General features: G+C 59.8%; 9 protein-coding genes and 1 pseudogene across 10 annotated transcripts; all 10 read left to right on the plus strand.

Moving 5' to 3' along the window:
• Positions 1-720: 720 nt before the first annotated feature.
• On the plus strand, positions 721-2,073 carry LBRM_23_1550 (DHHC zinc finger domain-like protein; the record flags this gene model as incomplete). Its single annotated transcript, XM_001565177.2, has 1 exon — positions 721-2,073. One exon carries the CDS (start codon positions 721-723, stop codon positions 2,071-2,073), a length of 1,353 nt encoding a protein of 450 aa, XP_001565227.2.
• Positions 2,074-4,524: 2,451 nt separating this feature from the next.
• LBRM_23_1560 (hypothetical protein, unknown function) lies at positions 4,525-6,420 on the plus strand (the record flags this gene model as incomplete). Its single annotated transcript, XM_001565178.2, has 1 exon — positions 4,525-6,420. The coding sequence occupies one exon, from the start codon at positions 4,525-4,527 to the stop codon at positions 6,418-6,420; it is 1,896 nt and encodes a 631-aa protein (XP_001565228.2).
• Positions 6,421-7,555: 1,135 nt separating this feature from the next.
• LBRM_23_1570 (conserved hypothetical protein) lies at positions 7,556-12,694 on the plus strand (the record flags this gene model as incomplete). Its single annotated transcript, XM_001565179.1, has 1 exon — positions 7,556-12,694. One exon carries the CDS (start codon positions 7,556-7,558, stop codon positions 12,692-12,694), a length of 5,139 nt encoding a protein of 1,712 aa, XP_001565229.1.
• Positions 12,695-14,077: 1,383 nt separating this feature from the next.
• LBRM_23_1580 (hypothetical protein) lies at positions 14,078-14,905 on the plus strand (the record flags this gene model as incomplete). The annotated part of the gene is made up of 1 exon (XM_001565180.1): positions 14,078-14,905. One exon carries the CDS (start codon positions 14,078-14,080, stop codon positions 14,903-14,905), a length of 828 nt encoding a protein of 275 aa, XP_001565230.1.
• A 1,351-nt stretch (positions 14,906-16,256) lies between these two features.
• Positions 16,257-16,976, plus strand: LBRM_23_1590 (conserved hypothetical protein; the record flags this gene model as incomplete). Its single annotated transcript, XM_001565181.1, has 1 exon — positions 16,257-16,976. One exon carries the CDS (start codon positions 16,257-16,259, stop codon positions 16,974-16,976), a length of 720 nt encoding a protein of 239 aa, XP_001565231.1.
• Positions 16,977-18,000: 1,024 nt separating this feature from the next.
• LBRM_23_1600 lies at positions 18,001-19,405 on the plus strand (annotated as a pseudogene). Its single transcript is given in 2 exon segments — positions 18,001-18,582; positions 18,584-19,405. Coding segments are annotated over 2 exon segments (1,404 nt in total).
• A 620-nt stretch (positions 19,406-20,025) lies between these two features.
• On the plus strand, positions 20,026-20,430 carry LBRM_23_1610 (conserved hypothetical protein; the record flags this gene model as incomplete). Its single annotated transcript, XM_001565182.2, has 1 exon — positions 20,026-20,430. The coding sequence occupies one exon, from the start codon at positions 20,026-20,028 to the stop codon at positions 20,428-20,430; it is 405 nt and encodes a 134-aa protein (XP_001565232.2).
• Positions 20,431-21,232: 802 nt separating this feature from the next.
• On the plus strand, positions 21,233-21,664 carry LBRM_23_1620 (conserved hypothetical protein; the record flags this gene model as incomplete). Its single annotated transcript, XM_001565183.1, has 1 exon — positions 21,233-21,664. One exon carries the CDS (start codon positions 21,233-21,235, stop codon positions 21,662-21,664), a length of 432 nt encoding a protein of 143 aa, XP_001565233.1.
• Positions 21,665-22,737: 1,073 nt separating this feature from the next.
• Positions 22,738-23,946, plus strand: LBRM_23_1630 (conserved hypothetical protein; the record flags this gene model as incomplete). Its single annotated transcript, XM_001565184.1, has 1 exon — positions 22,738-23,946. The coding sequence occupies one exon, from the start codon at positions 22,738-22,740 to the stop codon at positions 23,944-23,946; it is 1,209 nt and encodes a 402-aa protein (XP_001565234.1).
• A 762-nt stretch (positions 23,947-24,708) lies between these two features.
• LBRM_23_1640 (conserved hypothetical protein) lies at positions 24,709-25,464 on the plus strand (the record flags this gene model as incomplete). The annotated part of the gene is made up of 1 exon (XM_001565185.1): positions 24,709-25,464. One exon carries the CDS (start codon positions 24,709-24,711, stop codon positions 25,462-25,464), a length of 756 nt encoding a protein of 251 aa, XP_001565235.1.
• Positions 25,465-25,542: the final 78 nt, after the last annotated feature.

Consider the following 25,542-nt stretch of genomic DNA (forward strand, 5'->3'; position numbering starts at 1 on the left):
GTTAATGACGTGACAAACAAGAGGGAGTCAGTATGGAGGCTCCTCTATGGGGCTATGTGTGAACGTCCACGTGACGCAGTAGTAGCTTCAGGCTGTGATGCAGTGAGGGGCAAAGTGAGGCTGTGTTGGCTGCTAATCAGCTAACTGGTCTTGGGATGCTGTCTTCCGGGTGTATGCCAGTGTGCTTGAAGAGCGTGCGTGGACTCTGGATAGGTGCCTTCACCTGTTGTCAGCTGCAGGGTGATGCGGGAGGCATGCGACCACCGTCGCCGTATATAACTCATTGATGTCTCTGCTGGCGGACATTTTCATTAAATGGCATGCCTCCCTTCCCATTTTACCCTCGTCCCCCCTCCCCTCTCTCCCTCCCCCTTCGCACGGTCTTCACCAGCTACACGCGGGCTCTACTCACGCTCATTCTTGCATTTTTTTTTCACCTTTGCTTTTACACTGTAGTGACAGGCTTTACCATCTCGCACCCCCTCCTCTTTGCCTCTGTTGCCGTTGCCCTCCCCCCTCCCCTCCCCCCTCCCCACTCCAGCTGCGCACCACTCAGGGAGAGAACACCACGTCAGGGACGCACTTGCGGACTAGATGAGAAGACATCCTGACCAGCTGCGGAGGTACAACGATGGGAACGACAACGCCAGCAAAGCGGAGTGCCGTTGCTTGAATGTGCTCGCCCACCCCGAGCCACCGAAAGGGTGTGCGGAGAGGTGCATGCTGTGCTGCGGTTACTGCACGCCTACCTTCGTTGCGCTTCTCATCATCGGGCTCGCGCTCACGAGTGACGCCTACTGCGCCTACATGATTTTCCGCTACAAGAACGATGTCTGGCGCGTCATCGTGTCCCTAATTGTGCTTGTCTTGACCACTGTCATTGCCCCTCTAGTACTGTGGTCGTACTACGCCATCATCTTCTGCTCTCCAGGCTTTGTGCCACACGATCCGTGGGCGTACCCACCCTTGTATGCCGGTCCTCCACTCCACCCACGCGCCAGTGGCGAAGGGACCACTTCTCCATCAATGCACTCGTGTTTGCGTCAGCAGCAACAGCCACATCAGGTTACAGCACAGATGCTTCAGGCGGGCGCGCCCGGCTCACTGACGAAGTGGCCTCCTAGCACACTGGGCATAAGTCGACCACCCATGACCAGCAGCGCTCTCGCACCTGCCATCTCAGACGATACGGACTGCGTCAACCCACTGCTGGCTGATCACCCCCAGTCCTCACCAGACAGCACTTTCGCCGCCGAGGCCAATAGTGGTGCTCCTCACGCTAGAGACAGCATCGATGTGATCACCATCCACGTTGATGAGGTGGCAGCGCCATCGAGCCACAGCCCATGCCAATCGCTACCGCTGCACGAGCAGCGTGTTGGGCCGGCTGGCTACTTCCCTGCTCTACTCACAAAGTCACCAGAGCAGCATCAGGACGCCGGTCCGCCTGTGTATTTGAATCCCTATTCGGTGACAACGTTGGACCGTAACGGAGGCCTTCGTTTCTGCTACACGTGTCAGCAGTACAAGCCAGACGATGCTCATCACTGTCGCGTCTGTCGCCGGTGCGTGTACAACTTCGACCATCACTGTCCCTTCGTGAACAACTGCGTCGGCCGCAATAACTACAAACTATTCATCATCTTCTTGCTCTACAGCGGCGTTGGCGCGACGCTGGCGGGCTTCCTGATGATCGTGGTACTCTTTGCCGTTGACCAAGACCCCTTTACGAGCAAAATCGGCTGGATCTCGCTGCCCGGGGTGGATCTGATCTTGGGCCTTTCACTGCTGATGTTTTACTGCCAGCACTGGGTTCTCCTGCACAAGGGGCAGAGCACGTTGGATAGTCTCACGGCGGGCAGCAAGAGCGGCTCTCAGGGTATTCTTTGCTGCTGCGAGGGCACCCGGATCAACTCGGAGAAGAAGGCCAATGAAGCGCAGCGACAGAAGGAAAAAGTAGAGCGGCACATCCGCACGCTGTTGGGCAAGGAGTTGGTATGGTGGCGGCGGTATTCCCCGCGGCCAGTGCGAACAGATGACACCGCAGATGATACCGTACCGGGGAATGTCTGACGGTGTGGGGGGGGGGTTCGTCCTTTGTGGACGTGTCTGTGCTGCCTGTGCTCCGCCATTCGCTTGCATTAGTGTGCGCGCCCACTCATGCACGAGCGCGGTGCCGCCGCTGCCGATCGTTCATCGCTAGCTGTACTTCCGCAACTTCACTTTTTCCCCAATGTCTCCCTGGGCTTGCGCCCGTGCTGTCACGCTGTGATGTGCGACTGCCTCTTTCGCTTCTTATTTCCGGTGCGCTGCAGCACTCCTGCTTCAGGCTCACCTTTTCCCTTTTCCTTTTCAAGTGCCTACACTCTGCTCTCTCCTGCTCCCTACCCATCTAAGCGTTTCGCTGTTGCGTGCTTCTTCACCCGAGCTCAGGGAGCGTGGACGTCTGAGATGAGGTTGTGTGTGTGTGTGAGTGTGTGTGAGTGGGCGTTTGTTACCTCCTCCGACAGGGGGGGGGTATTCAAGGCTCTTTCTCTTCTGCCATTTCTTCTTCCGTGCTTGCATGTCTGTTCGTCCTGCCTCTGTAAACGGCAGGGCACCACACAGGCGAGAGGCCGCCATATGGTGACTCCCGCGGCAGTGCTCATTGCTTCCCCCCCCCCTCCCCCCTCCCCCTTTCAGCGTATTGCTTCGTCACGAGGGAGTCAGCCAATAAGCCTGCACTGAACAACAGTCCGCCTACACCTCTGCTGCGCCGCAGCTAAATCTGGGTCGTGTAGGGCAGGCTGTCTGACATCGACTCCGGCCATGCGTCTAGCGGGCTCTTCTCATTCTTCCTCGGCCCTTCCGCTCATACGTGCTGCGCAATCGGCACCAGGCGGACTCAGGTGGGTTGCATGCCTTGATCTCAGTGGACTGCGTCCGGGGTCCTGCTCTTGGGCAGAGAGGGGTGAGGTGGCCTGGACGCGTGCCGGATGGGCCCAAGGAGGAAGTCGACCGGCTGTAGGTCAGGGCCCTGGGAGACCCGGCACCCGGCCTGCAGCCCATGCTTCGCCCTGAGTCGCTTCACGCGGCTGCATTCCGTAATACGGCGCGGTGGCTCTCCACGGTGGAGGCTGGGAGGACTCGATGGCGCGATTCGGGGTGCTCTCGTTCTGCCTCCGGGATGTGTGCTGCCACATCAGCCCACCCGGTGTGGGGCTGGAGATGCCGCACATGCTGCACATATGCACTTTGGGGTGCATTGGTGTGCATCTCCTCTTGCCTTGTTTGTCCATCACTCTCGCTCCTCTGACCTCTCGATACTTTGCTTGGACGTGACACACCATGCCAGCTCTGCGAGACAGCGCGTGCACACAGTGCTCACACCTTTGCACCATGGGGCCTGCTTCAGGACGACCCTGCTGCTGAGGGGGGGGGACCCGCTGTCTTCATCCGTCATTTTCGCTGATGTCACGGAAGGGGCGCATCTGGATGGCGTGCCCGCATGTGCCTCGACAGGTGGGACCGTTGCAGTGAGCCCGTGACCGCAGGGGGCACGCCACCCTTTCCTGAATCCGCGCGTCTTTGACAGGAGGATGCGTATTCGTGTTGAATCATCGGCAGCGATTCGTGGTGAGCTGCTGCGGGATCAGATCATCAGCGCAAGTACCTTCGGCAGAGCGCCAGCTCAGGCCTTTCTGCCGACACCGCAAGTCTGCACAGCCGTCTACCTGAAGGCAGGCTGCTGGGCCTCCCCGCGCTGAGAGGGGGGGGCGGTGCTGGACCCTGGGATGCCATGCGCGGTGAGGCGGCCGGGGGTCATCAAGATCCATACACAAGGGCAATCCCCCCAAAGTAGAGCAAATCAGTGAGAAGGAATTGAAGCAAAGCGAAGCGTTGTGCAGTTTCGGCCATGTGGCAGGTCCACACGCACGCAGGGATACGGGGCGTGGCAGCCTTTCCTCGAGGTGTTAGATGAGAGCTGCGTCACGACGCTGATGTCACATACCCCCCCCCCCCCCCCCAACTCTCTCTCTCTCGCTATACCCCTTCTCTTTCGAACTACTCTCTTTTATTGCATGTGTGGTGCGGCAGTCCGAAACGGGCATGTGGGCCTGCAGGGGCCTCCTCTGGACGCTCAGACTCGCGCATTCTTTTCTCTCAGGGTGCAGTTCTAACACAAACAAATCAGTGAATAAAATTCGTGTTGAATCATCGGCAGCGATTCGTGGTGAGCTGCTGCGGGATCAGATCATCAGCGCAAGTACCTTCGGCAGAGCGCCACCCCAGACCTTTCTGCCAACACCGCAAGTCTGCACAGCCGTCTACCTGAAGGCAGGCTGCTGGGCCTCCCCGCGCTGAGAGGGGGGGGGCGGTGCTGGACCCTGGGATGCCATGCGCGGTGAGGTGGCCGGGGCCAGCAGAGACCTAGACTGACATACCAAGCGTGCTCCTAGGATACTTCTTAGTTTCTCTTCTGTGAACTCAATCATCCGTCTTGTGCTATCGTTTGCTGTGGTTGCAGGTGTGTGTGTGTGTGTGATGGTGGTCCTCAATATTCACATTGCACCTCGAGTGCAGTCGTGGCGTGCGCTGTGGAGCGTGCTCGCTGCCTACCGCCTACCGCTGCTGATCTTCATCTCTGCTACGTTTCTCGTCTGGGGCTACAACGTTTTCTTCTTTCGACTTCTTCGTGCCGTGAGGGAAGCAAATACGACTGAGGTGCTCTTATTGGAGGCTGCGAGGACTGTGGAGGAGTCGCGCTATGTACTCCATCACACCGCTACGGGCACCTTTGCTGCTTGTGCTCTCATTGTCGGAAATTTCTTGTTGGCGCTCATGTACTGGTCTTTTCTCCGCGTCATCTTCACGTGCGCTGGGTACGTACCAGCGAATCCATGGCGATGCGCACCGCGTACCGATGCTGAGCGGCAGCGCCATTTGCAGCTGACGTGGCAGGCAAAGCAGAAGTGGATTCGAGAAGAAGGCGTTGCAGCTCGGCAGCGAGCAGCGCAAGCTCTGCAGGCACAGCAGGCGTGGTGGGCTCACCAGATGTGCGTGTTGCAGCAGCAGGCGCTGTCCATGTGGCTTCCATCAAACCCTGAACTCGTGACGTCTCTCGGGTCACCACCTCCGTCTGCAGCGACACTAGGATGGTTGCCAGCCTCAACTGAGGCCTCGAGCGACGGCAGCTTCGTGATGACTGCACCGAAGCCACCACAACCCTTCTCTCCACGGTCGCTAGTAGCAGCGGGGAGTCGTGCAGCCTTGGGCACACAAGCCCTTGCTGCTGCTGCGTCGGTCTCAGTGAATATGGCAAGCGCTGCGGCGCTCCCCGCTAATGCAGGAGTCCCCTGCTCAGGATCTGCAGGGCCACAAAGAGAGTGTTCATCCTTTAGCAAACCGCATTCCTCTACGCCATCCTCCTCAGAAGCAACGACGACTACCACCGTCGCTACCGTCTCCTCCTCCTGCAGCTCTCTGTCCTCCTCAGCTTCTGGTTCCACAACACCGGCTGTGATCACACCGGATCTGGAGCTCACCAGCGTTTCTGGGCTTCACCGTTCCCCGACCAACGGCGATGCAGAACCGACGGCGTCATCTCTGCATCATCGACTGCGCACACCCGTTCCCGCAGCCGAATCCACTGTGAATCCACACCTGGTGCTCGACTACGAGGCTGATGGGTCGCTGCGGTTCTGCTGTGTGTGTGACCAGTACAAGCCGGACGGCAGCCATCACTGCCGTGCATGTCAGCGCTGCGTGTTTGACATGGACCACCACTGCCACTTCCTCAACAACTGCATTGGCAGGCACAACTACAAGTACTTTTTCTTGTGCTGCTTCTACTCAACGGCGTGTTGCGCGGTGAACACGACACTCTTCGTTACCGCATACGTGTGCAGCGCCATGTGCCAGGACTGGGGCCACAGCTGGTGGTGGGTGCCGGCTGGCATGTGCGTTATCGGCCTGCGCGTCGCGGACCTGTGGGTACAGCACGTTTTCCTGCTTATTCGAGGCGTCAGTACGCTCGATCGCATGGCGGAACTGTCCGCAGAGCTCTTTCTAGCGAGCGTGAGCGGGCCTCGCCGAAGTCCCGCAGCCACGCCTGGGAGTTGCTACAGCGACTGCGAAATGGTCATCGAGGAGTGTTATTGCGGTGTCGTGGCACTCATGAGATGCCTCGCTGATCGAGTCAGGTGCAGCCGCTATTCCCGCAGGCCACACGACACCATCACCTCTTCTCTTACGAGCGGTAGTTGGGGCGATGGCGAGGTGGATGCGCCGCTCGCACTTTCCAACCGAGCAAAGCGACGGGCGCAACGCACTGCGTTATTGTTCGGACGTCCGCGCTTGTTTCTTTATCATCTGCTGCCTCTCTCACCCCTCGCTGAGTCTCTGCGACCGCGCGCAAGGCACTGCGAGGGCGAGGTATAGAGCACCGGGGCGCGATGCGTAGCTGAGTTTCCGCACCAAGTAGCGTGTTTCTGCTTACCTGCAAGTGCGCGTCGAGTGGCAATTCCTTTCTCCTCTCTCCCCCCACAGGCCACCTCAGTGCGCAGCACCTCAGGGTCCAGTGTCCATCCTGTGCGGGGAACCCAGGCAGCCCCCTCTCCCTCCCCCCCTGCCGCTGCTGGCCGACCTCTGGTGGTGGCACACTCAGGCCCCCTTTTAGCTCAGCCCCTGCGCCATCTCCACCTGGAGCGCCGTATTCTCGTTTGGTTGCTCGCCGCTTCACAGTGCAACAGAAGAGAGGCCAGGCGAACAGGCTGGCCGGCGCATTGTCTGGGGCTCTTCTTCCCTGTCTCCTCTCCCTTGGTCTGGCTGTGTCTCTGTGTCTCCCCTGTGCTCATTCTCCCTTTACATGTGCCCTCCGCATTACCCCTCTCACTCTCTGTCCCGCGTTCTCCTGTTATGTCCTCGCGACTACACCTCACTCCTGCCGCAGTCTCTTGCCTCCAGTACTCACACCCACGCACCACTGCACGGCTTCCTTCCTCTCCCTCGCGAGGTAACACATGGCTGCAGCAGACGGGTACACAGCCCCCCACCACCTCATTTACTCATACAGAGGGCTGTCCACCCGCCGATAGACCGACGTACAGTCGTGTTGCCGCTTCCCTCGTGCGCTTTTCTTTCTCTGTTGCTCTACCCCGACCTGCCCTCCCCCAGTCCCTCCACGGAGCACCCCAATTCTACACACTCCTGTAGGTGTGCCACAGGATTGCGGAGGTAAGCCGCTAAGGCAGAGGAGAGGACGTGAGCCACTTCTCCGCCCAAGCACAGCGATGCTCTGTTGCGCTCTCTTTCCTCGTCTTCCTTAGTTGCACCCCCTGCGTGGAGACTCCATATTCCCTGCACTGCCTGCGCACGTGTCTCTGCACACCCACGTACTTCCGCTCCTTCCCTGTGGCTGCAACTCAACCGCCTCCTCTCCCGTCTTGCGCTGCTCGTTCTCGACCGATCACTTCCATACGTGTGCGGAGGCAAGTGAGTCAGCTTCTCGGAGAGCCTCGCGAACACAACTGCATTCACATCGCCGCTGCAGCCCCTGCCTCTGGGGGGCACCTATATGGCTGACACCGCCGCCACTGCGGGTGACCGCCTTCCACCTGTCGTGTCGCCCCTGTGTAGCAATGTGCGGCTCTTCTCAGCGCCGGAGGCATGGTCCCCACTGGTCACAGGTAGCAATGGTTCTCTCGCACCCCTGCACGGTGGAGCTGACCAGAGCATGAGAGAGACGCCAGGAAGTGCACCAGCTACCCTCGGCAGAGACTTGCCATCCACAGAGTCTGCAACACCGGCTTCCGGGCAACATCTCGGGCCTAACCCTATCACCCCCTCGATCGACTCGCTGGACAACTTACCTGGGTTGCCACCTCTCGCCGCCGCTGCGCAACATGGTGGTGGATGTCCGCAGCCAGAATGCCGCTTCCACAGCCGAGAGGTGTCAATGGCCGAAGAGGAAGAGCTGCGCGACTTGAGGCTGCTACTGAACGCACAATCGTCGCGCCTGCGGCGCCACTCTTCTGCAGCGACGTTGACTCCCAAAGAGGCGCGTGTGCTGTCGGAGAGCCCGACCTTCCTCCTTTCCAGCCCATCCAAGCGACCAGCAGCAACTGCCCCTGCTGCCGTGACGGCGATAGCCATCCAGCAAAAGGCTCGCACTGCTGCCGATGCCAAAAGCGCTGCGCCACCTCGCGAGGGCTGTAAAAGGTGCGCACCAGCTGATTGTGCTACGACGGCCGCGACGAATCCGCGCGCCTCTATCCCTGTGCCGATCACCGAGCTGTGTATGCACTCAGTGCGCAGCGGAGCCCTCTACGCGCGCTGTCCCAACGGCGGCTGCCTCGGCGGCGACGACAGCGACTTGATTGGGAAGCCGCACATTAAAGAGGGCTCTCCGGCGCGGTCTCGACTCGACGACAGCGAGGAGGCGTTGCTCACCGCACTAGAAAAGGAATCGGCAGTGCGCGAAGCCCGGCTGGACCGCCTCAACAGAGATATTCGCAAGAACTTGGCAGAACCGTCGCGGAGCTCAGCTGGCCATATCTACCCCCCGCCGCCCCCAGTCATGGAGGCCACCTCCGACGCAGAGGTTCACGAGCGTGCGATGGCAGCCGAAGACTTCGCGAAGAGCCTAACGCAGCGTCGTCAGCACACAGAGGAGCGTAATCGGCGTCAGCGGCAGAGGGGGCGGCCGCACACATCACGCTCGCCCCTGATGTGCCCAGCGGTGACCACTGACAGCAACACCGCCTTCTCAACCGTAGCTTTTTTGAACGCGCAGTGCGGAGACAGTGCCGACGGTGAGGGCGTTGACGGCGGCGAAGCGGACGCGGTCAACGGCCACAGCATGTCGCACGTGGGCAACAGCGGCCAGCTACGCCCTCCGCGGGCTTCCTGCAATAGTCAGGATCTCCGAGAGGCAAGCGAGATGTCTATGACGAGTCTGGCGCTGGGTCGCATGTCCATGCGCTCGTGTAGTGTGGCCAAGGTGACGGACAGCGCGCTGGCGATTATGGAGATGCTGGCGAACCGTCCAGATGTCCCGCTTCCGTCCCCGGCGGAGACAGCCAGTGTGCGTCGTGGCGACGTGCTTTCCTCGAAACACATTCTCAAGCGTGACTTGGAGGAGGCACTGCGGTCGCGGCAGGGTTCAACTGGCATGATTGCTGGGGCGCCGTTCTTCCGTATTGTGCCGAAGCTGAACATCGCAGGTGTTGCCCAGGCAAACGCGAGTGCGGTGCGCACGATTGTGAATGAGCTGCGCCGCGCGCACGTTGAGGGCCCCATCATCTGGGTGAACCTGCGCGAGGAGCCACTTGTCTACATCAACGATAACTCCTACATTGTCCGCGAGCGCGCCGATCCGCTGAAGCCTATCATCATCCCCAACGTGACTGGGCTAAGCATTGAGTGCGTTGAGCGCAAACTCAAGCAGGAGGTGCTGCAGGAGGCGTACGAGAATGGCGGCAACGTCAGTGTGCACCTTGAGAACCGTGGCGGTAGCATGGAAGACCAATGGGTGTCCGCCAACCGCAGCGAGGTACTGACGCTGGCCGAGGTCTTCCATCGCCTGGAGAAGGAGACGAACCACCAAGTCATGTACTTCCGCCGACCCATCACGCAGAATATTGGACCGCAGCCAGAGGACTTCGACTTCGTGCTGGATGCGTGCCTCGAGGAGCCGAAGGCGGTGTTCGTTTTCAGTTGCCAGTCCGGTCGCGGCCGCACGAGCTCGATGATGCAGATAGCCAACATCGTTCGCTTCTACCAGCTCTGCGTAAAGGATGTGACGGTTGATTTGCGTGTGCTGCGCGAAAAGGTGAGCGCGCCGTCGTACCGTACGATCCAGAAGCTGGTGTCGCTGTTCCCTGACGGCAAACTGCACGAGCGCCGCCTCATGATCCTCATGGAGCTTGCCGACAAGGTGTACTCCATGGCGGATCACATCAACGAGGCCTTCTCTGGCATGGATGGAGCCTCGGAGGTGGCGAAGATGCGACTGCAGGTGTATGCTCTCTTTTTGGTCTTCTCCTACTACTGCGAGCAGCGGTTGTGGAACTACTCGACGCACGCGTCCTTTGCGCAGTGGCTGAACGAGAACCCCGAAATGAAGCTTCTCATCGCCAGTGTGCGGGAGAAGCTCGGTGACCAGCTCCAGCTGGAGCGGGTGGCCTCTCCGTTCGCAAGCGGCCCCGAGGCCGACGCGCTGCGCGCGATCCGCCACCGCCGCGGTAACGTACTGAGCACCGGCCGCATCCTGTGCAGCCTGCCGGTGAGCAACCATTCCCGCTCTGAGGTTATTGCCTTGCGTCAGCTCGCGCCGGGGGTCCCAGTGCTGACGTGTGGCCGTGTTGGAGAAGTGGGGCGCGATCAACTTGTGTGTGACATCCGTCGTACGTTCCCGCACGTGCGCTCCATACACTGGATCAGCTTGCGCGCCGAGCCGATGGTACTGATCAACGACGTGACCTACACGCTCTCCGACTACGATGCTTCACACGATTCGGCCGAGCACGGCACGACGATGCACGCGTCCGTGCAGGCGATGGAGCAGATCGAGGATCGTCTTCGGCGCGATGTGCTGCTGGAGGCGCAAGACAACGGCGGCTTCATCATCTTGCACCGTTTGACGACAGCGGGTGAGCGGGAGGTGCTGCGCGTCAAGGTCGTCTCCGTGCGCACCCCACGCAGCACGATGGAGGAGTTTGTCGAGGCAACGGGCGTCTGCTATACCCGCATTCCGATGCCCTTCTCTGGGCAGCTGCTGGCGAGCGACGTCGACCCCCTCTTCCACTACCTGGCCAAGGTAGACATCAGCCAACACGACGCTATCGTTATCAACGATTCAGCCGGCACGACGCGCACCACCGTGGCACTTAACATCCTGACGCTGTTCCGCGCTAGCCGACTTGGAAACCTGCGCTCGCTACAAACGACTGAGGAGGTGGCGACATTGCTGCGCGCCGGCTCCACGGACCGACTCATCGGAGACGCGCAGGTGGCGGCCAGGGCGGACGTGGCCCCGGAGGAGATCCCGGAGCACCACGTGGAGCTGCTTCTCGCCTCGACCATCTGCCAGATGCTGACAGCCGGCAGCCTCCTTCGCACGGTGGACGCCGTTATCTCGCTTGGCGGCCGTGGCCAGCGCTGGAACATCTTGCATGCGCTTGACTTACTCAAGAAGCGCATTGGGGTGCTCGGTAACAACAAGCCCCAGTGCATCGTGGATGCTCTGCATGGCCTCCGCTGCTACTTGCTTGTGCTGCTTTCCTGCCTGTACCTCGACGCGCAGAAGGGGGAGGGCTTCACGATTGGGGAGCTGCTCTTTAGTGACTGGGTCACTGCCCACGCGGAGGTGTCGAACATCATCGAGCACCTCGAGGACCGCGGCGAGGCGGCACTCAAGTACGTGGCGGTCGACAACCTCATGAGGGCCGATCTCTCGCGCCGCTCCGGTAACGTCCTCACGGCCAACTTCTGCCTGAAAGCCGACCACTTCCCGGGCTGCCAGAAGAAGGGACTGCGGCCAGCCTTGTGCGGCGCACCCAATTTCCGTAAGGTCGATTTTGTGAACGTCTACGGCGTCGCCATCCCGACTCTCATGGGCATTCACAATGTGCTCTCACTACTGGGCGCCTCGAGCGAACCCCTGCAGGCGTATCAAGGGCAGAGCAACGACTCGGAGCTGTACCTTGGCTTCGCGGCACCGCGACTCTTCGAACCAGCCTTCAAGCCGGAGGGACTGCAGTGCCCACTGCGCGGCTCTGTGGTGTGGGTGAACTTGCGTGAAGAGCCCATCCTGTATGTTGGCGACCGGCCCTTTGTCTTCCGCGACTTGGCGGCCCCGTACGTGAATGTGGAGCTGACAGGCATCCAGACCGAAAAGGTCGAACTGGTGGAGTACGAGCTGAAGCGTGACGTGCTCATGGAGGCGGCGCAGTACGACGGCAAGTTCCTCGTCCACGACGAGGGCAACCCGGGCGAGCTCGTCGGCGTATGGGAACTGGCGAGCGAGGAGACTGTGAAGACGCTGCGCGAGGTCTACGATGAGCTGCTGGTGAAGGAGTTCCGGTGCCAAATGCTTCGGCTGCCGGTAACGGACGAGCAGAGCCCGGAGGTTCGCGACTTCGACCTTCTCGTCGGTGCCCTTCTCCCGCGCATCGCCAAGCACCTGGACCGCCGTGAGACACTCTCGTTCGTTTTCAATTGCCAGATGGGCCGTGGCCGCACCACGACGGGCATGGTCATCTGCTGTCTCCTCATCGGCCTCGTAACCCCGGAGTACTACGACGAGCTGCACAATGCTTACCGCGGCTTCCTCTACGCAGGCGCGGAGTCGGACCTCGGCCGCGGCGAGTACTCCGTCATTGTGCAACTGAAGCGCGTGCTGGCGCAGGGCCGCACCGCCAAGCATCAAGTCGACCTCGTGCTCGAGGTGTGCTCGAAGATGCAGAACTTGCGCACTGCCATTGAGGCTTTTGCGATCGCCGCCTCGTCGCCGGACACCGTCGAATCGGACCGCGCTCGCGCGCATCATGCTGGCGTGCATTACCTGAAGCGCTACTTCAACCTCATTGTCTTTGCCGCTTATTTGCAGGAGGAGTACGACCGCATGTTGAAGCGCATGCGGCGCTCCTTCACTGACTGGATGTCGACCCACCCGGAGATTTTCACGCTGCTCGACTCGTGCGTTCTCAAGTAATGTTGGGGGCGTTTTAAGGGGTTTTCTTCTTCATCTGTTAATGCGCGTAGATATTTTCTATCGTGCGGGCTGCTGTGCTCACGAATGCGTTCGCTGCTTGTCCCCATTAGAGGAGGTGATTTGCCCGTGTCCTGGTGTGCTTCTCTCGTTCTCTTTCTGTTGTCTTTCCTGATGTAGGCCAGCCGCTGCTCAACTGAAAGCGCTGCCATTGGTTCCCCCCACTCTCATCTTTTCTCTTCTCCTCTCTTGTCTCGTACTCGATGTATTCTCTTCCTCTCCTTTCTCGGGTTTGCGTCTTCGTGTTTTCTCCGGTGATCGCTGCCGCGACTCTCGTTGTTTTGCTCCCTCTGTCAACGTCTCGCGCTCCTTTTCTCTACGTTGCAACACCCGCCAGCACATGTCACCGTGACGGTGTGGATGCTGCGTCGTGGCGCAGTTGGGGGGAAAGGAAGTAGTAGAGGCCGACGCAGCCGGTAGGAGGCGGTGTGTGAGGTAAAGCTGACTGAGTCGATCCCGGTGGGAGCGAGAAGAGAGGGGAAAACGATTGAAGCAGGGGTGGTTGGCTGGTGCATTACGTATGTAGTGTTCCTCCTGGCCTCCATTATCACACCGGCTACCCCCCCTTCCCACAGCTTCACCTCGCATCTCTCTCTCTCTCTTTTTCCCATGCCGACTTCGCCCATCAATGCGTAGGCCGGCTGTCTCGCTGTCTTCTCCTTCCGCTTCATTGTAGACGCCTTCCTTAAGTCCCGCTTCGTTTCCGCGTTGCGGTTGCTCAAGTGTGGTACTGCTGACATCCTCCACGGCACTTCCTCGTAGAAGCACTGGTGTGTGTGTGTGTGTCTGTTGGTCATTCATTCAGGGTCTAGGCGTCCACACATCCGCATACTCACCCATCAGTCATCCACTATGGAACCGTTTCCTCTCCCTGCGCCATCACCCTCTCTCTCTGTCCAGCCCTCAGGGTAGAGTTTATCTTCTCGTCGCCACTGTCTGCCATGAACGGCGCCCATTGACGGCTTTGCTCATTTCCCTTCACCGCTTCATGCAGCGAACAGTTTGTTGGTGCGCCATGGAGACGACTGCTACTGAAGTTTGAGCGTGCCTTTTCAGCTTACTCTCTCCCCTCTCTCTGCTCCCCACTGGCCGCTCTTCACATCCGTCTACCGCCCTCTCCATCAGGATGCTTGCATGCATACCTAGACAGACTCAAGCACAGACGTACCCACTGGCTTGCAAAAGAGCGCAAACGCTGCCATCGAGTCGGTCGATACATTGGTGCTCCTCTCACTCACCCATACGTACCCTTGAACACGAGGTTGTCTGCTGCTGATACTGCTGGTGGTTGTACGATCATCAACGCCCTTCCTCCCCACGCTCACAATGGCGTCAGCAGCCTACTACAAGAAGCAGCAGGCGCAGCAGCATCTCGCCAACAGTGAGGTGCAGTCCATCACAGAAACGTTGGTCGCGGCAGTGGCGCAGTCCCGCCCTCGAAGCCCCCTGCGCGCTCTGCTTCAAACACTAGACCGTATGGAGGGAGAGGGGGCGGAGTCGACACCTGCGGCCGCTAATACGGCACCACCTCTCGTCACCCCGTGCCTCATCCTTCTCGCCGGTCTGCCTGGCTGCGGTAAGTCTGTCCAGGCTTCGCACATCGCCGCCTTCCTTGGCGGTGTTCCCTGCGCCGTGCCGTCGTTGGTCCAGGATGCGTTGAACGGTGGCCGGCTTCCCGGTTCGAAGGACGTGTACGTTCCTCAGTCCCTCCAAGTGGAGCTGAGGGCAGCCAAGAAGGCGCTCGCACAGCACGTGGCCTCGCTGCCACCCGATCTCGTGGTGCGACTCATCGTGAATCGCATGCAGTACGAGACTCGTCAGCGCCAAGCTGCGGCTGGCACTGGGTTTACGCCAGGGGAGCAACTTCCCTCGTCGAAGGTGTTCTTCGTACTCGACGGCTATCCCTCTACCATCGCCGAGGCCCTGGCTCTCGAGGCGGCGGCGGGGCAGGAGATTTCGGTAGTGATTACCCTACGCTGCTCCACCGACTGTCTGCAGGCGCGTCGCCACTCTCCTGTTCCTCCTGCTTGCCATGCCTCCCTTAGCATCTTTGAGGAGTACTGGAGCGCTCAGCACAAGCTACGGGTCGTGGACGGCGCACAGAGCATCGCTGCCGTCACGCGGCGGGTGCTAGCCGTCCTGCAGGAGGAGTAAAGCAACGGCGCGAGAGAGAAGGGGTGCCCGCAGTCCCCACTCCCCCTCACTTTCTTTCCTTCCTCGTTTCATGCGACCTCTGTGGACTCCCTCTTCGCCTCCTTCTGCGCATTCTCGCAGTGGCTGTGGTGTTCGCTTTTCTCGTTTGCGTTCGTCTGCCGGGGTCCCTGCTGCGGTTTCGGCACCAAACTCCCCACCCCTACTCACCCCCGCTGCCCGGCCACCGCCGTCGGTTCCCTGGCACCCCGACGCCCTTCCCCCCTCTCTCCTTGTCACGGCCCCATGTAGATGTCTCTCTCCAGTGTCTTTCTCGTTACCCCTTCATGCACACCCGCCTAAGCCACGTTCACTTCTTCGGTGTCGATTTTCTTCCTTCGCGAGTTTCCAATTGCGCACGTTTCCCTCCCTGCCCCACTATCTGATGTATAGTGGCATCGTCTCTGGTCCCTCCCCCCTTCCCCTCCCACACAGGCAGGCCCACCCGTTGGCCCGCGCTGACCTCTTTCATCGCCGCCCGTCTCGTTCCTCACCTACCTCTGCACGCCCGTGAAGGTGCGCGTGCTGTGCTGTGCTTTGTGGGGCGCGCATTGTCGCTGATAAGTGATGTGGCCAGCGCCGCTCAGCTCACCTACGCGCGGCTTCGAGTTGAGCGGCGCACATGCCTGCATGGGTGACAGGCCCCAGCGATGCCGCCTCGCCACGACTGAGGGTGTACTCTGCGATGCGACGCCTCACTCTAAAGAAACACCCACAAAGGGCTGTGTGTAAGCCAAACGCGCCGTTATGAGATCGGAGGCAGAGGCAGTGCAGGATCGCCACGATGGATTGTGTGCCGCCTTCCTCTGACAGACTGCAGTCTACCACGACTAGCGCTTTTTGTTCTACAAGGGCGGTGGCGCGCATACACGCCTGCTGCTGCTTCCACGTCTCCTTTGTCGTTTGCCCCCCTACCCCCCACCCCCCTGTTGCTCGCGGGGCGCCACGTTGACAGCCTCACGCGCTTCTTTTAGTGGTGCGCTTTGGGGTTTGGCAGGCCTGTGTTCTGCTCGTGAGTGGGTGCACTCAGAGCGGAACTGCAGGATCTAGTCGCAGGTGGTAACGCTGATGTTGGTGGTGCCGAGTGGCTTGGGGCTGCGGAGTCTACTGCGTGCCTGTGGCGCATTATTCTACTCGTCTCACCGTTTCTATTTCTGCTTTGTGTGTCTCCATGAGCGAGTGGGCGTGCCTAGCGGTGGCCAATCCTTCTCGCTGATGCACCGTTCGCTACCAGAGAAGCCCTTCATCACTAATTGCTCACTCCGTCACTGTAATCCGTTAGCCTTACGCACGTACATACTCGGGCAAGAAGGACATGGCCGATCTACCATTTCAGTGGGACGATGGCAATTTTATCTCCCCTTTTGTGGCTGCCAGCGAGGCGGACATGGAGGCATTCGCGGAGTGGCTCACTGCGTGCTACCTCAGCTCGATTGTACATAATTCCACCACTTCTTCTCGTAACCGCGCCGATCAGCTCTGTGCCGTCCCCTGGCCATATGAAATGCGGCTTACAGACCTCGGGTGTGGTGACGCCACAGCGGTGCTTTCTTTGGCTCAGCACCTCCGCAAAGACTGGTGCGATCTGCAAAGCACCACTGACGATGCTCCGCCGCCGGACCACGCGGTCCCGTTGCACATCATCGTGACAGGCATTGATCTGGATGATGCACTTCTGGATACTGCAGCGGCGAATGCGTCTGTCTTCTCTGTCACAGTCGCCTCGCCGTCGTCGTTGCCGGTGTCGATAGAGACACACATTCTTTCTCAGGACCTCCGCACTATAGATGTGGATGTGCACTTTCCCCGCTGTGTGCAGGGCGGCGCCGACTCTTTCTACCCCTCAACACGCCCTCCCTACGTGCTCTACATGTACCTCCTGCCCGACGCACTCGCTCTGCTGCGGGAGAAGCTGGTAGACATCCTGGAGCGTGGTTGGGTTGTTGCATCGAACCGCTGGCCCATCCCAGGGCTCGAAGCCTCCCTGCAGGCTTGTGCTGGGCACGTGCACATTTACTCCCGCACGGCACCATAGCTCATGCTCAATGTGTGTGTGCCAGTGCACGTGTACACCTGTGAGCACGCTGCTCCGCTCACGTCCTTCTCTTGTCGTCTACTCAACGACTCCTTCGCACTGGTTGCCACACCGCACAGCCCCTCTCACATTTCTTTCGTCATTTTCTGCTTCCCTCGCTCCGGATGGGCTGCGGTAGCAATCACCGCGAGCGGTACTGCGCGCGAGCAGCCAGTCCTGGAGCAGATCGCCGACATACGAAAAGAATGGGGCGCTGTCTCGACCTCGCTGCTTCTCGAGCTTTCACAGTCCCCTAGCCGTGGCGGAATGTTCGCGTTTCTCCAACAGGGCCTTGGCTCCGCCTGTGCTTCTCGTGTGAGCACGAGTCTCTCTTGTCTGTTGCATCACCGCCCCTGTCCTGTTTGCACTCTCCCTTCTCTTGCCACTGACTGCTGTCTCTTTAACCCCTTCATGCGCGCTGCCCATGCGCAGCAGGGCAGAGAAGAGGGCGTGCATGCACGCGCTCTCAAAGTGCCCCCTCCCCAATCCCTCTTGCTGCGACAGGAGGACACACACCCGGGCATGCGCACCCACGCCTTTGCCTGTATCGACCCTCCTTCACGGACATAAAAGAGTCGGTTCTCGCTCTCGCTCTCTCACGTTATCTGCACCTTCACAGTGGACAGCCAGCGGAGGTGAGCTTTCTTCAATTTGCCAGCAGCCAGCGCTACCAATCACGGGTACCGCTAAGGTAGCTGCAGTTCGCGGTGACTGTCTAACGGGCTATCGTCGTAGAGGGGGATAAGGCAGAACTGCTTGTGGAGGCGACGGTAGCGTAGGATGGGAAGGTACTCTCTCCGGTAGAGGCGCTGAGTGTCTACAGGAACTTGATGCGTCTATCGCCTAGGGAGGTGGCGGGGACAGCTCCATGCCCTGACAAGTCGTGTGCTCAGACTAGTGCGGCTGCGCTGGGTCAGGAGAGCGCACCGCCGGCGTTTGCCCCTGGCCGCCCCCCCCCTTCCACACTCGGCACTGTCCAACGTAGTCTCGCAGCTCCATAGGCTGCTGTTCTTTTTCTTCTTCACCCCCGACCCCCTCGCTGGAGGACTTTACCAGCCGTGCTGAGGAGGACATCCCGCTGGATCCGTCGCCGGGCTCCAGCCTCTTGGGCACCCACCTCATAGTGCGCCAGCACCGACGTGATCAGCAGCCCAACCGTCGACTGTATCTTATATGGGCCGCTGGCGAACTGTTGGTGCGCGGCCAACTTCCAGGCGCTGCGTCCCTTGGCCCCGTAGAAGGTGCCCCTAGTGTCGCCAATGGTGGCGGCATCGACGGAGGATCGCACGCTGCAGCATCGTTCCCAACGCACCCCACCACCAGCGGAGCTCCCTCTCTGCCTTCCGCTGCTGCTGCGGCTGGCGGCGATGACGGTACCGCTGTGGAGCGTGTCGTTGCCGACAGTGGTGCGGCGGCGGCAGAAGCAGGCGCATCTGCGCCAGCAGCGTCGGAAAGAGCTCGGCAACATCGTGGACGGGGGAACACTTGGCCTCAGCATGTCGTTCTCTGCCGCCGCCGACCGCACTGGTGTGGAAAGCCTCATGGGCACCTTGGCATCGTCGTCTAGGCCGCAGCGTACGACTGGCCTTGGAGTCACGTTCCTTTCGCAGGCGAGTGTCATGCGCAAGGCCTCGTCGCTGCTGTGCGGCCTCTGCTAGCACAACATATTTGGCATAGTCGACCGCTGCGTCGGCATTGCGGAGTCGACACTGCTTGTATGCTGCCAGCTTGTCGAGGACGAGGCTGCCGCCCCCTCGATGTACGACCGGCTTCCCACGTCGCCGTCATCCTCGCATATCGTGTGCGAGTTTAGTTCTCAGCTTGCCCATGTTAGCCCGTTCGTTGAGGGCGAGTTTCTGCTAGACATTGGCCATGCCTTCAACTTGCCCTTCGACTATTTCTTTGTCTGCGCTGCACGGCCCCACAGCTCACTGCGACTCATCGTGACTGCCTTTACTGAGGGTGCCGCCGCGGAGGGGTTGCAGGCGCCCGTCGCGTATGCCTGCGTCTCGCTCTCCATCGCCAGCCCCGGTCGCCCTACAGTCACAGCGCGGATGTGGGCACCCCACAAGGTCGGTGTGGAGTTTCTCCGCACCCCGCTGGTTGGTGGTGCACCAGGGCCGGTGGATGCACGTCAGGCGGGCCCTGCCCCGACACACCACATGGCAATCAACGTGAAGGAGGCCCTCTACGTTGACAGCGTTGGCACACTGCACATCACAGTGAATGTACTCCACACCACACAAGCAGAGAGGCAATCGCTAAGGCATGCAGCAGTGCGTTCTTTCTGCGGCGATAGATGTGGCATCTCCGCCATTCATCCATGTTGCCTGCCGTGTAGAACGAGTTCCTCTGCGCCTGTGCTTGTGGTTGCCCACAGCCCACCTTGAGCCTGCCGCGTTGTACTCGGTACTGTGGCGCAGACACGCCCAAAGAGCGCAGTATTGATGGACACAACTGCAGGCCAATGGTCAAGAGGGAGGGGGGCCTCGGTAAGCTTGTGTGCCGCTCTCTCCGCGCGTTGCGTCTGGTGGGGAGGCAGAGGAGATGTACAAGCTCGACAGATGAATCTCTTAGCATGACTCCCCCCTGTTCCGCTCCTTTCACTCGCGTTGTAACGCACCTGCACGCACCAAACCCTCGAGGAGAGGGGGAGGGGCGAGGCTGACTCACTCACTTTCCCATGCGTCTCATCTTCCTCAACCGACACGTTGCGCCTCTTCTCGGATTCACTTCTCTCCTCTCCTCTCCCCTTCCTTTTCTGTTTTCATCTTTGCGACTGTTGGTGGCTCTGCCGTCTTCGTGATTACCGTGGTGCTGTGGTCATGCCCGCTCACACAAGAGACGCGTCGCACCACTGATCATTTGCCTCTACCCCCCCTCCCCTCTGCAAGCAGCGAGAGAGTGAGAGAAGGACAACCAGGCACCTGCTGCCGCCGCCGCCACCACTACCACCTCTCTTCTCTCTGCACATTTTCTGCTCTTCCTTCCCCTTAGTGGGCGCACCACGATGCAACCCATTTCCTCTGCTGTTCCAGTAGACACGTACACCGCACCCCGTGCGAACACCTCCTACAAGCGCGCGAATGGCGAGGCGCCCCTCTCTCGTGGCCGCGTCAGCGACAGAGAACTCCCGTACGTGCCAGCGCTGCTGCGCCCGCAGCTACAGTGCTTTTCTGGAGATGACATACATGCGCTAGAGTTGCGGATAGAGTATCAGGCGCGGATTGCCGCGCGCGACCAGCGTATCAACGCCCGTGCCAACCGCGTCTCCACTGAGGCCCACGCTGCAGTGGAGCAGCGTAGCAACGTGCTGCGCCAACGCGCTGCCCGACATGCCAAGGCGGCTGGAGAGGTGCGTGTGAAGAAGATTCAGGAGGATTACCACGCCATTGGCATGCGACACCTGAAGTAGATAATTACTACGTGTACACAGCCGTACCGAGGCGGCTACACGACATCCTGCCTCGTACCCCCCTCCCCCCATCGACCCCGTCTATCAGCGCCCAGCCAAGCAGAAAGGCGTGTCGTTAATGTGCCGCTGCACATACGCACAGGCGCTTTTGAGGACGCGGTCGACCACCCGATGCGCCGTTGAGCGAGGCGGATCAAAAAAAGGCTCACAGAATGCCGAAGTTAGACACCCGAAGCAAATGTGTGAGCACACATCAGTGCAACGGCACACCTTGCGCTGGTGTACGAGTGTGCCGTTGCTGTTGAGAGCTACTAGCGCTTCCGCGGCACACAGAGCGACTGTCTGCTCAGTTTAGTGGGCGCGAGGAGTTTCTTCGGTGTAGCGACGAATCCGCTGTCGCTCAGTCATGGTTTAATCCTAGAGAGTCTCGTGGATCGGTACATCTTCGTCTGCCATCTCCTCTGCATCTCGCGCGTTCTTCTTTCTCTTCCGCTTTCTACTCGCATGTGCATATATGAGTCTTTCTCACGGGTTTCTCTTCGGGGACACCCACCCACCCACCCACCCACACACACACCCCACGTGAAAGCGCTCGCCACTTCCGCGGCTGCGCCATTGTCCCTCAGCAGCGTCCTTCGCCGCGCCTTCACACGTACTCGTGCCCCCCAAAGCCCCGACCATCTGGGTGCTTTGCAGCGCTAAACCGGGATAGCAGCAGCTTTTCGTTCTGCCCATAGCTTCCCCCCCACATCGTTGTGCGCCGTCAACAGTGTAGTGCTTGTCTCGTTCTCCTTTTCAAAGTATGGATAGCTCCACTATGAATGACCCAGCCAGGATCGACCACTACGATGCGCGCACCTACACCCGGAAGGGTGCGACGCGGCGTGTTGTGGTGCGTGAGAAGCCGCTTTTTAAGTCTCGTATGCAGCGTCTTGTTGACTACCTACGCCCGACCACCCGCCACGGCTTTAACATTGTGGGCGCCTTCGAGCTGAGCAAGGTCATGGCCTGCATCATCTTCCCTGTCTTTATGCTTCTCTACTGGAAGAATAAGGAGAAGGAGTTGCCCGACACCTGGGAGCAGCAGTTTGGTGGCTTGCAGCACCGCCAGTTCAGGGAGGATCAGCTGCCAGAGAAAGAGACGGACTACTTCAGCATCATGGAGAACTTTCAGGAACGCCGCGAGGCTGCACTACAGAAAAAGCGGGAGGCGCTGCAGAACCGAATCGTCTAGAGCCCTGCGCATGGCGGAGCTTGGAAAGTTGATTGGCCAGTGCACGTGTGTGTGTGCGCGTGTGTGTGCGTATGTGTGCGTGGCTCATGTGCAAGTTCCACTCGGCTGATTCTCTGCCGCCCTGACTCTCTTCGTCTGTTGTTCCCCCCCCCCTTCCCCCCGCTTAGCGCCGGGGCTTCGTCACTCCGAACCTTCAGGTTTTCTGGGCACTAGCACAGTTTCATCCTTGGTAGGGACAGAGGGAAAGCCTGTGCAGCGCTATGCCTCTCGTTCCCCTACCCCCTCTCAGACTCGTCTGCATTCTCTATGCTTGCAGTCGAACATCTCCCGTCATTCTTCGTCGTCCACCTCGTCGTCTTTGCAGCTGTTCACTCTCCTCTCTCTCTCTTCCCTCGTGTGTTCTTCTCTGCCGCTGGCGCTGGCACCCACGTCTGTCCCTCTCGTTCTCTCGGTGTCCGCCTCTACCTCATCTCTCTCCCTTTCATGGCGTAACCTTCCACTCCCTCTCTCAACTTTGCGCAGGTGTCCTCCTTGCTTACCTTTCTTGCTTAAGAGTCCACAGTACGTGTAGAGCCAAGCACGTCAACCGAGGCGCACGGGTGCGTATTTACTGAACTCTCCCTTCGCCACATGCGCCGTCCTCTGCTTGACCCCGCCGCCAGACTCCTTCTTCCCTCTGTCATTTCTGCCCTTAGACCCCCTCGCCGACAATTTCCCTCCCCCATACACTGCTGCTGCTCTCGTCGCTCATTTACCCCTCGCTATTTCAGGTGCACAGTGCTAGGCACCTCTGGCGCGCCTTTCTGTTCGTCGCTCTCGGTGTGAGGCGCAGTCACGTGAATTCCAACCACAGCGTAATTCTTCTTGCTGCCGCCGCTGCTGCGCCCCTCTCAGCAGCCACCACTGCCACTACACCGAGGCAGAGTCCCCACTGCAGGTCTTACAGTACACACGGATATACCTCGTGGCGTGTAGACCGCAACCACTCGCGAGCTGCACGACTGCTCACGGAGTCTTCCTTGCTGTGGACCACGTGAGTGTACGCACAGGCACCCAACCGAGGGGGGCTGGAGATGCCGAAGCGAGGCAGAGGGAACTCAGCCGACGCGTCATACGCCGCTGCGCACAGCGTTGCGGAGATAAGCGACGCAGATAGCTCATCAACGCAGCCGATTAGCGTGGAGGAGATGATGGAGTCTCATCAAGATCTTGTGCTAGAGCAGCAACTGGACGCACTGGAGGTAGACGAGGACTTTCGGGAATCCCTCCGAGCCATGACGCCCAATACGCGCAGAGACGTCCTGAATGACATCATCCGCCACCAGCAACACACCGAGATTGAAGAGAGCATGATGCAAGGTTTCACTGTAGGCGACTTTGGCACCGCAAGGTCGCTCTTCACGTTTGGTGCGGGTATACCTCCTGGTCTCCATCAGGTAGACATGATGGACGGCCCTCGGGCGGATAATGACGCTGACGACTACGTTGACATGATCGGCGATGCTGAGGAGGTGGAGGCAGAGGGCGAAATGCGCGGTTCCCATAGACATGCGGTGGTAGAGGGAAACGAGGAGGCAGAGACGGGGTTCTCAGTTGAGATGCCGCCATTCTTACTCCGCGGCATGCCACTGGTCCCTGGTCGCAACACCGGGGTGCCGCCCGCACAGCACCACCTCGGGGGTCAGTCGCCGCAGCAGGCAGGGGCGCCGGCGACCGTTCTCGATATTCTTCGGCTCATTGCCGGGCACCACACACCACAGGCTCGCACTCGCAGCGGCGGTAGTGGCCTCCAGCAGCCGGTCCGCGGCTCGGGCCAGCGCACTGCCCTCGAGGAGGGTATGCTGAACCTCCACAACCTAATTGGTGTGCTGCAGCAGGCAAACGTGATGCAGTCGATGGGGCTGGACCACGACATCGACGATATGACCTACGAGGAGCTGCTGGAGCTCGAGGAACGCATAGGTAACGTCAGCAAAGGCGTACCACCGGCGTTGCTGGACAGCTGCATGAAGCCGCTTCGAGGCTCGTCGATCGAGGCTGGCACGTGCGCCATCTGCCAAGAGGAGCTCAGCGGGACCTTTTCCACAGCCACGGCCGACGCAGCACCCACTGCTACCTCGCCCAGCAACACGGACAAGGCGTGTGTCAAGTTGCTCAACTGTTCTCATGCGTTTCACAAGGTGTGCATCAACCAGTGGCTGACCCAGAGCAAAACGTGTCCTATCTGCAAAGTAGAGGTGCTGCCGAAGCCCGCGTCGTCGTCACCCTCGGCTTCCTCATAGTGAAGAGAGTGTTTTGCTAGTAATAGCGGGAGTAGGGCGGCGGCTTGTACAGGGATGAGGGGAAGAGGAGAGCGACGGGCGAAGTGCGCTAAGCTGCTTCTTCGGAGCCAGATCTTTCTCCCTGCCTTCTTGCACCCGTGCTCACGCCTGAGTATTTAAGTCCGAGAGAAAGAGGAGAGCCCGCACATGCGCTTGCGTGCTCAGGTTCAACATATGTGTCATACCGTGTTAGTGCCGTGATGCGCCCGTCTCTGTGGTCGAATAGGTGTGTGGGGCGTTTGTATGCACGCTCGTGCGTGTTTGTGCTGCATGTCCCTGCTGTGCTGCCCTTGTTGACCATTATTAGAGAAGCTCGTGGGAGCTGTTTCAGTTCCCCACCAGAGTGTCGGGCTCCGTCGTTACCGAGCATGGCCCACAGTACGGCACCGCTCTCTTCCACTCTCTCCCTTTCTGTGTTTCGAGAGCTGCGGCTGATCCTCATGGTGCTTCTGAGTTATCATAGCAGCGCAGCGGTGGAGTCTCAAGCGGTGAACTCCCGCGTGATGATTGTTCGTCTCTGTGCATACGTGGCGCTCAAACTCAGTCTCGTGCAAGTGTGCGGATGCACAGAGAAAGATGCGCAAGGTGGACACGTGAAGGCACCCTCGTACTCCTCGCTCTAACCCTCTCCCCCCACCTCCTTTATGTTCGCTCTTATAAAGCGCCATTGCTGAGAGCGCGTTCCACGCATCCACAAGCAAAGACGTTCACGGGCGAGTGAAGATGTCCGGCCTCTTCAACTCCTATGAGGAGGACTTCAACGACACTGTGCGAGGCCTCCGCGAGGGCTGTTCGAAACTCCAGGCAGATGTTGAGGCACAGTCTGCACATGAAAGGGACCCAACACGCGTTTACTACCCACCGCCTGCCACCGGCCCCCTCAGCCGAGCACAGCAGCTGCAGGTGGTGCAGCAGAGCCTGTCGCACGCGAAGGACCTGGTCACCAGTATGACGTACGAAATGACGGACGTCGAGCCCTCACACCGAGCGGCGACGAAAGAGAAGGTGGAGGCGTTCCGTAGGACATGCAACAGTCTAGATCATGAGGTGACCCAGCTGCGACAGTCATGTAGCGCGGCGGACAGAGCGGACTTGCTTCGGTTTGGTAGCTCCACTGCTGCCGGAGGCACAAGCGACAGCTTCATGATGGAGGCGGATGCCGACACACAGGCGCATCGCCTCTTGGCCCTTCAAACGACCGAGAAGCTACAGGGCGGTACCAACACGCTGCGCAAGGCAGAGGCATACCTCGCGCAGACAAATAGCATCGGCCACGAGTCCCTGGGCACGCTCCGCAGGCAGACGGAGCAAATTGCCCACGTGCACGAAACCACCCACGACGTCGACGCCGAAATATCGCGAGCGCGGGTGCTCATCAACCAGATGCAGCGCACCGCCATCCGGCACAAGGTCTGGCTTATTGGCATCATTTTTTTACTCGTCAGCCTCGTCGTTCTTCTGCTCTACCTTCGCCGATAGAGCGAGTGAGGGACTACTTGGATGTGTGCGTGTGTGTGTGTGTGTGTGCTGACGCTTCTCCAGGCTCTTCCTGCTTTG

The sequence above is a fragment of the Leishmania braziliensis genome, chromosome 23 (assembly GCF_000002845.2).
Source record: "Leishmania braziliensis MHOM/BR/75/M2904 complete genome, chromosome 23".
Lineage (NCBI taxonomy): Eukaryota > Euglenozoa > Kinetoplastea > Trypanosomatida > Trypanosomatidae > Leishmania > Leishmania braziliensis.